At 38.7% G+C, this 13,181-nt stretch overlaps 1 protein-coding gene across 9 annotated transcripts in view; it reads left to right on the top strand.

The window, feature by feature from the left end:
• Window positions 1–13,181, top strand: part of ATXN2 (ataxin 2) — a 69,748-nt gene that overhangs the window by 30,400 nt on the left and 26,167 nt on the right. For 8 of the 9 annotated variants that reach the window (XM_077835238.1, XM_077835236.1, XM_077835237.1 and 5 more), the window contains 6 exons: window positions 4,177–4,374; window positions 4,908–5,086; window positions 6,813–7,022; window positions 8,483–8,662; window positions 10,309–10,506; window positions 11,630–11,737. In XM_077835238.1, coding sequence (XP_077691364.1) covers window positions 4,177–4,374; window positions 4,908–5,086; window positions 6,813–7,022; window positions 8,483–8,662; window positions 10,309–10,506; window positions 11,630–11,737 — 1,073 coding nt within the window. The remainder of the gene's footprint in view (window positions 1–4,176; window positions 4,375–4,907; window positions 5,087–6,812; window positions 7,023–8,482; window positions 8,663–10,308; window positions 10,507–11,629; window positions 11,738–13,181) is intronic. The other variant, XM_077835240.1, reaches the window with a different exon arrangement.

Here is a 13,181-nt window from a genome sequence, read left to right as displayed (position 1 = left end):
GTCTGTATGCATCTTTGTAGTGCAGCATCCCAGACTACACTTCTGAGATCTACAGGGATGGCTTTGAACGATTTACAAACCAAGAGAACACAGTCTAGACTTTTTACTGTCTGTTCTACAGTGGGTTCTATGATCAGTCCACTGGGATAAGGACCAAAATCTGCACAGGTGTTCCATTCTTGCAGATTCCCCCTACTGTAGCGATAACATCAGATGCTTCACTTTTGGGTTGGAGGGCACATCTGGGACTTCACAAGGTACAGGGAAAGCGGTCATTACCAGAATAGCTTCTCCATATCAATCTTGGAATTGAGCCATCAAAAATGTTTGCCTACGCTGTCTACTATTAATCAAATTGAAATCAGTAAAGATGATGCCAGAAAATGTAGTATGCATGTATTATATCAACCATCAGGGAGGCACATGTTCCCTCATCTCTCTGTGCCGAAGTGATAAAACTCTGGAATTCGTGCATAGCCAACCCCAGTCATCTCAGCTTTTTACAGGCCAGGTATTCAGAACACCATGGCAGACAACCTCACCACATGTTTCTTCCTAAATTATGAATGGGAACTAAACTTGAGTCCTTCACGTGATATTCATAGCCTAGGAGTTCCTGGAGGTTGATCTGTTTGCTATGGCAGCCAGTGCAAAATGCATCAGATATTGCTCTGGAGGGGGGCTCGATCCCCAATCCATCAGAGACATGTTCCTCATTTCATGGGTGAAAGCACTTCTGTATGCATATCTACTAACACTGCTACTGTTAAAGGTTCTCAACAAGATAAGATTGAGCCATAGTCCTATTGATTGCACCAATGTGTCCAAGAAGGATCTGGTATCGCTACTGATCGCATCTCGCCCTTTTTGGAAGCTTCTGATCAGTCCTCACCTACTGACCCAGAATGCTGGTCCAACACTTCACTCCAACCCTACAGGTTTTGAGGCTCTGGGCATGGTTCCTCAATGGTTCTTGGGAATAGAGATATTCGGTTTGTCAGAGGTACAACACGTTTTATTAACTAGTAGAAAAGAATCTACAAGAAATACTTACCCCCAGAAATGGTAGCCATATTATCTTTGGTATAACAGTCGTCAGATTTCTCTAACTGGCTCTCCTCTTCCCAGGGTATTGGATTACCTATTGGAACTGAAAACATGGGGTCTTTCTATGAATTCCATTAGGGTTCAATTAGCAGCATATAACCGCTTTTCACACACCCATAGGGTTTTTTTTCATGCTTTGCTTACCTAACTGTGGCAAGATTCCTAAGAGGTTTATCAAATATCTCCCCACAAATCAGAGATCCTACTCCGATCTGGGACTTGAGCCTAGTACTTAATTGCCTTATGAAACACCCTTTTGAGCCACTAGCTACGTGTTCTTTATTAGATTTGTCAATGGGAGCAGTCACTTCTGCCCAAAAGGTGGGAAGACTGGGGGTCTTAATGACAGTCGAGCCACCTTTTATGATATTCACTGGAGAGAAAGCGTTGTCATGGGCACATCCAAGATTTTTACCTAAGGTGTCCTCAGAATTTCATGGTAATCAGGCCATTCATTTCCCAGTTTTCCCCCCAGAATCACACTCGAGTACTCCAGAAGCCATATTCCATACCCTAACTGTCAGGAAGGCATAGCTTTCTGTCTTGATAGGACTAAACCATTTAGAAGATCTCCTAAATTACATGTATCCATTGCAGACAGACAAGGGTTCAGTAATTTCAAAACGGAAGTTATCAAAGTTGGTCTTTGCTTGCATTAAAATTTGTTTTGATAAAACTCATGTTCAGCCCCCTTTGAGAATGATAGCACATTCCACAAGACCACTACCTAATTCTATAGCCTCACTTACGGAGGTACGAATTGCAGACATCTGTAGAGGAGCAACTTGGTCATCTTCATACTTTTTCTAATAAATACACTTCATACCAGCGGCAAAATCAAATGCTGCTGTAGGCAATGCAGTTATCTCTTTCGTATCTGGCTCTGCTCTGAACCTCATGCCTCCTTAACTGGGGGTATTGCTCAGGAGTCACCTGAAGAGCAGCCACAGGGACACCACTGAAAGGAAGCAGAGGTTACTCATCTTTCAGAGAACTCTAGTTACTGCACGATATGTGTTCCTGTGGCTGCTCCACTACCCAACCTCAGTCTCCCTTGTTCTTCTTTGCGGTGGAGAAGGAACTGAGTGTGGTTTGCTCGTACAGCCGTAGATAGCTTGGGCACGGGGCACAAGGATGTGTGGGGCACCTACGTGGTCCAAATGGGCAGTTACCAGAAATCTCTGATTAAAGGAACAGAGCACAGGTGCCCTGAAGTGGAGCCACCCACAGGGGGGACACATCTTTAAGAACGCCAGTTACAGCGCAAGGAGAGTAACTTCTCCTTTAGAAATATTGTGGTCCAGTGCCTGGGACTCAGGAAACCTGGGTTGTATTCCTGGCTCTGCCACTGACCTGGTGTATGATCTACATAAGTTACTATAGGTTTCAGAGTAACAGCCGTGTTAGTCTGTATTCGCAAAAAGAAAAGGAGTACTTGTGGCACCTTAAGTTACTATAGCTGTCTGTGCCTGTATCCTCTCTCACCCTCTGTTTTATTTGTTTACACTGCAGGATCTTTGGGATAGGAACTGTTACTCATTATGTGTCTGTACAGTGCTCAGAACAGTTGGAGCCCCTCAGTTGGAGTCTCTAAGTGCTACTGATACAAACATGAATTTGTATTTAATTTATCTGTTTCTGGCATCCTTAAATGAATTAAGGACTGGTGGGTGTCTTGAGAGAGCCTGATAGGGCTGCTGCCTTTTTTGGAGCTTAGTGAGTAAACTTGGTTTGCCAACCTGAAAATGAGGGAAAGGAAATGATCTCATGTTTCTAAAGAAGATATTTCAGGTGCCAGAATAACCAAAACAAAGCACTTACCCTACTACAGTTTATAAAATGACCTGACAGTATCATTTTCTAAAAAAAAAATAAAATGGGAATTAGAACAGGCTGTTTTCTTTGTTTTTTTTGTTTTGTTTTGTTTCTTGAATAAAACAAATTGAAGGTTAAGGCTGCTTGGACAGTCCAGAGCTTGCCTTGTTCTGCCATTTCAGTGGTCTTCTGTTACATATGTGCTAGAAGTGGGCAAAACTTTTAACCAAAACTTGTCTTGGCAAAAAATGTGGATTCGGTATCACCAAAACATTTAGCTAATTTTTGCCATTTTCACCAAATTGTTTTTTTTTGGGGTGGGGGGTGGGGAGTGGGGGGAGTAAAAACATTTTGTTTCTATTTTTTTCCAATTCAAAGTAACTTTCTGTTTTGAACATTTCAACTTTATTTTTAAAAATATGCAAAATCAAAACAAAGTATTTAGTTGCAGATTGAACTTGTTTTGATCAACCTGAAATGAAATTTAAAAACTTTATTTTAATTGCCGGTGAACCTAAAAATGAGTTACTAGCACAGCTTGAATATGCACAACTCTTCTTCCATGTAGCACTTTCATCCAGAGAGCTGTAGGTGCTTTGAAAAGGTGTATAGTTACCCAGTGTGAGAGATGGATAAGTTGGTGGTGAGGTCCAAGGTCACATGACAAGTCTGGGGTAGTAAAAAATATAGAGCCCAGGATTCTGATTTCCAGTTCCCTGCCTCTGATTCCCAGTAACCACTGGTCATAACAGCAAAAGCCAAAGATCTAAGGCTGGCATTTTCAAAGGAGTTAGATGGTTTACTTTCACTGAATTTCAAAAGGAGTTGGACACCTTATTTCCTTTGGCTTCTCTGGAAATTCCAGTTATAGAGCTTCAGCTATAGAGTTGAACTGAAAGGAGAAACAACCTTAGCTTCAGATCTTGATAGCTAAATCTCACATCTTTAACAGTGTTGAAAACTGGAGTCTTACTTGACAGTAGTGGCGAGGGACATCTTTAGTCCTGGGGGAAATGCTGCACCTTGAACTTGGACTTTGGTTGGCAAAGAAATAACTTCGAATTTTGTCAATTTCTAAAATTAGAAGTAATGTTTAGGTTAAAAAACAAACAACCTTTCATTTCATCTTGAACTGCTTTCTTGTTCTTGTGGGTTTGTTAAACTTAGATTTATGTAAATGTATTTTTTGTGGATTATCTATAGGCTTATAAATTTCAAATATATTTTTCTCTGCCTTCCCATTGTATCTTTTAGTGTGCCCTTAGAGAGGGATAATTCAGAAGAATTTTTAAAACGGGAAGCAAGAGCAGCTCAGTTAGCAGAAGAAATTGAATCAAGTGCCCAATACAAAGCTCGGGTTGCCTTGGAAAATGATGACCGGACAGAAGAAGAAAAATATACTGCTGTTCAGAGAAATGCAAGTGAACGAGAAGGACATGGTGTGAACACTAGGTATTTAAAGGGAAAAATACTACTCGTAGTATGTTAAAGATAAACGTAGTACAGTAGTAATTTATGCATTGAGACTTATTTGTCTTTGCCAGTTATTGGGCTGTTTTTTAAAAAGAAAAGACAAATTGTTGGAGAGTGGGGAAGAAACCGTGTAATCAGTGTATTGAATTCACACAGACTTCAGGAAATAGCAATGTAGGCTCTGCATGTTACGTATCAAAGCATCTAAAATGTCTCACAAAACCTTGAAAATTCAGCATTAAATTATCCAGCGTCCTGTAGGATTATAGAAACCACACTGTGAGGGCTTAAATACAGTATCAACAGCTATGTAGTGCATGTAAATATTCTTTTTGTTCTGAAATTTAACCACTAAAAGAGTACAAAATTTGAACTAGGAGGTGTAGGATTTACTTTTATTTTGATTGCAGGGGAAGGTACATACAAGTAAAGCTTATTCATTCTTTGAATGGTCAGATAATCTCTTATTTTCCATCTCTGGCTATAACACTGAAAGGAATTTTCTGTTCCAGGGAAAACAAGTATGTTCCAGCTGGACAACGAAATAGAGATGTCTTGTCCTGGGGAGGAGGCAGACAAAATTCACCAAGGATTGGACAGTCTGGATCGGGCCCCTCAATTTCAAGATCTGGATCCCATACTTCAGACTTTAGTCCTAATTCTGGAGCAGACCAAAGAGTAGTTAATGGAGGCAAGTATCTCAATTAAATCAACAAGCCTTAATTGAGTGAGTTCTTGTTTCTAAAAATGTGGCCACTATGAAGTTATGTGAAATACTGACCAAAAAACAATCATACAACTAAAATAGCAAAAACTGACGTTCCCTTTTCCAAGAATAAGTCAGACTAGTATATAGAGTTCATGGTTTTCACTTTGGTTTAACCTTTTATTGCTATTTGATAATGAACATTTAAATAGTTACTCAACTGTATTGTGGATAGTTTCATGCAGCTGAGAACTCAATTTGTTTACCTTCTGCTAAAACATCTTAAACTTGAAGGAAGATGAACCTTTAGATGACTGATATACATTTCTGTAGTGTTACATGAAGTCTTGTACATATTAAATTAGCAATGATCAGCTTTGTGTTGTGGGTGGGTGTGAGAAGAGTCGAAGTACTGATCTCCAGATGTCACACAAGTCTCTGGTGCGTCTTGGGAAAGAGGTAGCAGTATTAGAAGAAATATCACGTTGCGCTCTTGTATGAGGACCCAAACGAACTTCCTATGAAGGCAATGTAAAGGCTCCCATTGATTTCAGTGTGACTTAATGTGGCGTGATTAAGGTCTGCAATAGGAAGGTAAAACAACTGGATATAGAGAGGGAAGTTCTCTAGAAGTTTTCTCTCCAGATAAATACTCTTGAGTATCTTTGGCTGTGTGTACGTTTGTGTACTTACATATATATATAATTTATTATATATATAATAAAATCTGTAACTGAGCGAAGTGCAGCACTATTTCCTTTAACAGAGCTAATTGAGTCCTATATGCTGCGAACGGGACGTTCAGTTGTTGGCATGTGTTGCTTATTGAGTTCAGTAATACACCAGCCTCGTTGGAATACTTTTATTTTTTTTTAAAACCTAACATTTAAAGATGTGGAGAAATAAAACAGCACATAATACTCAAGTGTGACGCTCTGGGGAGGAGATGTGGGCAATACCTAGATAAAGGTAAGTGATGTTTACTACTTAAATATTTTTCCTTTAAACATTTTGATCTGCAGCACTCATCTACTGCCCAAACAATATAAATTTTGTTTGAAATCTACATATTGTACCTGTATTGTTCATTGTATGAGTTTACTGAATGCACATCAGTCAGAAGTTTATGCATTATGTTCTTAAATTGTGAAGTTGGTTGCTTTGTTTCAAAACAAATTTTAAATAAGCCCTCGACAGAAGTGGTAGGGGCACAAATGTCCGACTTCAGACACTGAACACCGCTGTTTTTTGTAAAGAAATATTTTCTGTAGTTGATATCGCTCATTGTCATTAAGTTTGAAAAGTAATAGCTTGCATAGTCAGTACTGTATGTGAATCGTTGTATGAGATCCTTTAGTAGCTATTTGTGCATCTTATCTAGAGAAATGTGTACGGAGAAATGTGTATAGAAACAGGCTAACAGATTAAGCTTTAACTATCTATTCCTCAGTAGTATTTTTAGATCCTAAATTAACCCTTTGGGGAGCTCATGAGACATTCAGGCATTCAATTTGACCAGTCTCAAAGAGGGGAAAACAACCTAACAGGGATTATTCTACCACTTGTAGAAATGAAGGAATTTGTCCCCACAGGGTTAATTATATGAAAAATCATTTTTGTCATATTTTACTTTTTTTTTTCTGTTTACCTTTTTCCCCACATAATTTTTCTTTAGTTTTTATACTTTCCTTCATATCATTTGTTCTGTCAGGTGTTCCCTGGCCATCGCCTTGCCCATCTCCTTCCTCTCGCCCACCTTCTCGCTACCAGTCAGGTCCCAACTCTCTTCCACCTCGGGCAGCCACCCCTACAAGGCCGCCCTCCAGGCCCCCCTCGCGGCCGTCCAGGCCCCCGTCTCACCCCTCTGCTCATGGTTCTCCAGCTCCTGTCTCTACTATGCCTAAACGCATGTCTGCAGAAGGTACAATACCACAATTTGTTCATGTTTTTGTTTGTCTTTGTTTAACTCCTTTGTGAGTTTAATTACAAAATTGTTTTTCCTCTTCATTACTTAACCTATAATTTGTGTTTAACTTTAGTTTATCAGACTATTTCTATTAACCTTTTTATTTAAAGAAACTTTACAAAAACAAAATATAAAGCTGTGAAATTTCCCGAGTTGGTATGAAATCAGCTCAGCTTTGTAACGCTGCTCAGTGTCTTTATCTAGCAAACAGCAACACACAGGGCCTCGTAGTTTTTTAGAAGGCTTTCTTAGGAATGTTATTTTTAGGATCGCTGTAAAAATCTCAAGCATTTTGTCATGTTGTACCCCACACAACAGTTAAATAAACCAGACTCATTCCAACTGCTTCCTCTCGGATCCCCAAATCCTGTTTTTGATAAAAGTGCACTGTGAAAAGAGATTAGAATGTGTTACTTTAAAAATGAACCTATAGAAAATATTGACATAATTGACGCTTACATCAGTGGGACAGCAGTGTGGTATACCTTTGGTAGCTAGCAGTACATATAAAGGATCATATTTTTCAATCTCATAGTTATACATGGAGAAGTGTTTGAACTAAATTTATATATGGTGCACTCCACTATTATGGTAATGGGCATCTCCTGAATGTGAGATTCATAGTCAAATCATGTAAAGAAATAGACAATACTGCATACCAGTGCACTAACTGGAAAAGTTGATGGCCCCTAAAAATAGGTATTTCAACAGAAACTTCAGTAAGAGACACAGCAGTCTCCGATCAGCTGAATCAATTACTAATATGCCGTGACTTGCCTGATAGAATCTCAAGATCATCTCTTTCAAAGAAGATGGTAATAGACATACCCACAGGAGTTTCCTTCGTTGCTTTTGGCTATCATTGCTAGCCTTATTGACTAAATAAAATCATGAGAATCCAGCATGCAAGTTCCACGGTTTTTTAGCTGCTCTGATTCAACAAGTGTGGAATGAAGCATGTTATTTGATTGTTCAGGTTTCAACACTCCTCCAGAGGAAGCTAGTAGACTAGTTTGTTTGGCCCAGGTCACAGTAAAGCAATATTTAAAATGCACATAATTCTTGAATTTAAAATTTCTCCGGAATTAAATTGGTGCTGCAAAACTTCTTTGTTAAAGGTTAGTGAAGCTTGTAACTGCTAGTGAATTCAAGCTCAGATACCAAGATGATTGGCAAGTTAGGATTCCTAGATTGATTGGACAAGTAATATTCACCCATGTGTCCAGTTGCCCTGAACCCATGGAACCCTGGTTATGGTCAAGTCCTATTTAACTTGCTTGACCTCATTGTCCTACTAGAGCTTACTGGAATTGGAGCTTAGATCCAGTTGCAAAAATGGATACTAAACTTAGCTAAACTTTAAAGTAAGAGAAATATTAGGTATTCATAGTGTGGGGATGTGTTCTTCTTCCCAGGGCCACCACGGATGTCTCCTAAGGCACAACGGCACCCTCGAGGTCACAGAGTCTCTACTGGTAGGGGTACAATTTCAAGTGGCTTAGAATTTGTATCTCATAATGCACCAGGGGAAGCATCTACTTCTACAGCACGAGGCAGCCCATCAGGTGGGACGTGGTCATCAGTTGTCAGTGGGGGTAGGTATAGCATGGCTTATTGCAGATGGCTTTCCAGGGATGTTTTTAGAATATTAATGTTAAGCAGAATCTTAAACTTCCAGGCAGTTCAGCCTTTGAATAAACATCAGATCTGCTAAATGATTGTATTTTATTGTTTTAACTACAAAGGGGTGGTTCCATCAACTGTTTGCTGCAATTAAACATACCTTAAAGGAAGGAAAATGCCTAGGAGTTAGCTGAAAGGAAGTGTGGTCTTAAGAAAGCTATTGGAAGAGGCAAGTAATGGGGTGTCTTCCCCACTCCCACAACTATACCTCAATAACTGCTGTGTGACTGAATTCATGTGCAGTTGTATATGAACAAGAACCTTGGGTAGAGAGGAAAGTAAGAGTGATAGGCCAAGAAAAGTTGGAATTCTACTTAAGGTGAAGCCTTTATAAGGGAATTCAAAATTACATGTTTCTCTTAAAACTGTCTTAGGTTTTAAATTGCTTCCTTTCCATTCTTATAAATCAGGATTACTGTGTATAGTCAGTACAAGTAGGTCTGTCTGGTTCTGTTATAGCTCAGAATTCTTTCAATCAGAATTTTCAGTTAACAGCCTCTTAATTGAAGGGATAGTATTTAAAGCTTATTTTTATGACACTGAATGTCTACTCTAGAGGCTTTTAAACTCCTTTATAGTGTGGACTGTGTCTTAGTGATTTAGCAGCAGTCAGCCCCCAGCAAGTGAGATACAGTCTGGAGCTTGAAGCTTAGCGCTACTAGACCTCTAGAAAATTGTGCAATGGAGACACTAGTCTAATGAAAGAATATGTGAATAGATTGTCATTTTGTAATGCATAGCCACGTTTTGATAGACTAAGGCTATTTCTTAGACCTGCTGCCTCAAGCTTTCTGTTTCAGTACAATTCTATCACTCTCCTTGGTGGTTTTTCTTCTCTTTTATTAACATACAGTAGGGCTATTAACATGAAAACAGGATCTTTTTTTAGTCCTTTTTCTTTTGTCTCACTTGAAGTCATAATCTTCGGGCATCACAGCTAGTTGCTTTCAAGATGATCAATGTCAAAGCAGATTATAAATATGTGGCGAAGAATAGGCAGGAGGAGCAGGTGGTCTCCTAAAGAATATTTATTCTGGTATGCATATATTTCTTCTTAGTTATAGAACTTCTGGGGTGACAGAAAATCTTATATATAAGTATCTGTCCCAGTGGAATACTTCAGTTTTCCAGTAGGCATCGATCTCTAAAGAGGAGCATGTAAAGCAAGTCATGTGTAAGATACTTATGTCCCTCAGTCACTTTTAAAAAAGTGTTTTACATTTGTTTGTATAGAGGGCCACCGCTTTGCTGTGCCTGAAACTGTGTGTTAATCTGAGCTGTTGCGGTTGGACCGATTTGGAATTGCAGCTTCGTTGTAGGACTGCAGGGCAGTGATTGTGTATTGAGGGAATCTTTTTCTGTGGACAAATCCTACATGTAATCTGAAATGATGCATTATAAAAAACTAAAATGTACTTGAAAGGTAAACAGGGTTTCAGTAACTGTATTCTGTTGCACTAACTATTTTTAAAGCATGTTCTTAGGCTTCATTTTTTTTAAGCACTTAACAGCTATAGGGGCTCAGCTATCCTATAACTATTGTTTCTATTTATTCTAGTTCCAAGATTATCCCCTAAAACACACAGGCCTAGGTCGCCAAGACAGAGCAGTGTTGGAAGTACTGCAACTGGGCCAGCTCTGTCCTCTCCGCAAGCTGGTACTATTCCTACTGAATCAGTTGCCATGCCTGTCCCAGCTGCATCTCCCACACCTGCCAGTCCTGCATCCAATAGAGCAGTTACCCCATCCAGTGAAGGTAAACTGTCCTGATACTTTAAATTCTTCAGTTTTAGTCTTAAGTGAGGGGAAAGAGTATACTGATCCAGACTCTACGCATCTCTCCTATGTTTTGTGCATTTGATTGCATTGTATTCCACTGTATATAGTCAGTTTCATGATATTTGAGTGTCCAGGTGGGTATCTTACACTGCAACGCTGCTGAAAAGCATTTTGATAGACTAAGGCTATGTCTACACGACAGAGCCTGTGTTTGCATAGCTATGATGGCATAGCTCCCACTGTAGATGCAGCATACACCTCCAGAAGGAATTTTTTCTGCTGGTGTAGGAACACCACATCTGGATAATGTTAGCTATGCCAGCAGAAGCACTCTTCTGTCTGCATCTGTGCTGGGGGGTTTGTTGGCATAGCTGTGTCAGTCATGGTTGTGGGTTTTTTTCCATGTCTCTGACTGATGTAGCTTTGCTGACGTATATTTTAAATGTAGACCAAGCCTAATAAACTTCTCCCCATTCCTCTGTACTTCTCTTAACAGAATGTCTAGCGTACAGTTATTGTCATACTTTTGTTAAAGGTAACCTGAAAAGATTTTTAAAAAATTGAATTTGCAGCCTTTTCTTGTGCCCAAAATATCAGCAATATAAAATCCATTTTTTGTTAGCAGAATACTTGAAGGTCTCAGAACTCCCAAACATCTGTAACACCTTAACTGAAGAGCCCAGGTGGTTCATTTTTCTAACAGTGGCTTTCTTTATCCAAACTGTTTAAATCTTTCACTTGACTCTTGTGAGTTCTTTCCACTAGTTCTCCAGTCACCATAGTCCTTCAGCCCAGGCAGGCCCTGAATTTCTAATGGAAAACAAAGTGCACATTTTTTTCCCCAGGTTCTCATTAGACATCATAAAGTATTTAAAAAAATTAAGCCTATTTTTTTCCTTTGCAGCTCACCTTTCACAGAATTTTCGTAAATGTAAAATGGTTGTTAGCTTCCTCTTCTTCTTCTTATGTTCTCTTGTGGCCTAAAGTTTTCTCTCAGATATTTCTTCCCCTAGAGTTCTTGCCATATTCTTTGAGGTGTGTGTCTATACATAATAATATATATATTTGAAAGTAACTTTGAATTGAAATTATATTTCTAGCTAAAGATTCCAGGCTTCAGGACCAGAGGCAGAATTCTGCAACTGGAAACAAGGAAAATGCTAAGCCAAGTGAGATTTCTCCTAGCTTTACTAAACCTGAAAGCAAAGGTTTGTATCTAAAAGTTCCCTTAAATATTTATAGCGTAATGTAGGGAATTGTAAGCACGAATGCCAGTATCAACTAGTGAAGTTAACATCTTATTACAGTGACTCTTAGGTAGTTGCTTCAGCTTTCTACAATTAAGAATTTTTGTTCATGCAGCTGTGAAAGTGAACAGCATTGCAAACTTTGCAGGGGGATTATTATTCCTTAACCATTCCATCAACATTAAAATAAAATATAGAAACGCTTTTGTTGACTAGTTTCGTAAAGACTTGTTTTTAACCAAGCTTAAATGGACCAGAGTTTCCTTTGAAGGTATTACGTTCATGATACATAAGATCATAGAATATTAGGGTTGGAAGAGACCTCAGGAGGTCATCTAGTCCAATCCCCTGCTCAAAGCAGGACCAACACCAACTAAATCTTTGCTTCTTGGATATATTAGTTCTCATAGTAACAAAAGTAAATGTATGGTTTTAATTTAGCTTTCTTTATAACCTGCTCCATGGTTGCTCATACAGGTCTCAAGAAATCTTCTGTGGTATTAGATTTTTTTCAGTTTGGTCTCTAGTCTTAAAATTTTAATGTTTCTGGCCATATGCAATGTAAACTTTAAGGATATATTATTGCATTGGCGTCTGACAGATTGCACTGCAGAGTTCCTTAGCTCTACAGCTAGGAGTGTGGTGTAACAAAAACCTATGGATCTGCCAAAAAATAACCATGGTTTCAGTGGTAAGGATTTTTGTGTGTTTAACAATGCGGTTTGTGGAGTTGTGCAAAACTGTACAGCTACAATGAAGAAGCTGAGTGTTTTTTTTAAAGAAAAAAATAAGCCCAAAGATCTACATTAATGTGGCAAATTTAAAATAGGAAATGCAGAAGTTATGTTTCTTAGAAATGGCTGAATAACATGTGAGTGGAGAAATCAACAGCTAACAGAGTTACTCAGAAAAATTCATTGACCTAGTCAATTATTCAGTCAGCTCTTAAGTTTTTGTAGTTAACTTGCACACAGGTTGTACTTTGAAATACTAGTTAGGCCTCATTATTTTGCATTAAAGTTTTATAACATTTGCATTTCCTTGTTTGTTTTAAATTTGTAACTTGATGTTGTATTAACACGTGTGTGTGTTCCTTATTGTGAATTATGGCCTGCTGTCATTCCGTTGTTGAGTTCTAGTAATATAAAGCACAGAAACCTGTTTTTGATTTGTTTTGAGGTCTCCATAAAAAGAGTAACAGCCCTGTACTTCAAATGGTTTAAAAGTCATGGATTTGACCAATAACCAATTTGAGAGTGGGGAAAAAGCAGAATCAAATGAGATTGCTTCAGTTTGGGGAACAAGAGTGAGTGGCTGCAGTTCCTTGAGATACAGAGCTGCTTGTACTTCTCTCTCTGCTTTGTTTAGAAACGTGGGCAGGAGGTTGATACATTACTGGATCTTT

The sequence above is a fragment of the Eretmochelys imbricata genome, chromosome 15 (genome assembly GCF_965152235.1).
Source record: "Eretmochelys imbricata isolate rEreImb1 chromosome 15, rEreImb1.hap1, whole genome shotgun sequence".
Lineage (NCBI taxonomy): Eukaryota > Metazoa > Chordata > Testudines > Cheloniidae > Eretmochelys > Eretmochelys imbricata.
This window is presented reverse-complemented; position numbering and strand designations above follow the sequence as displayed.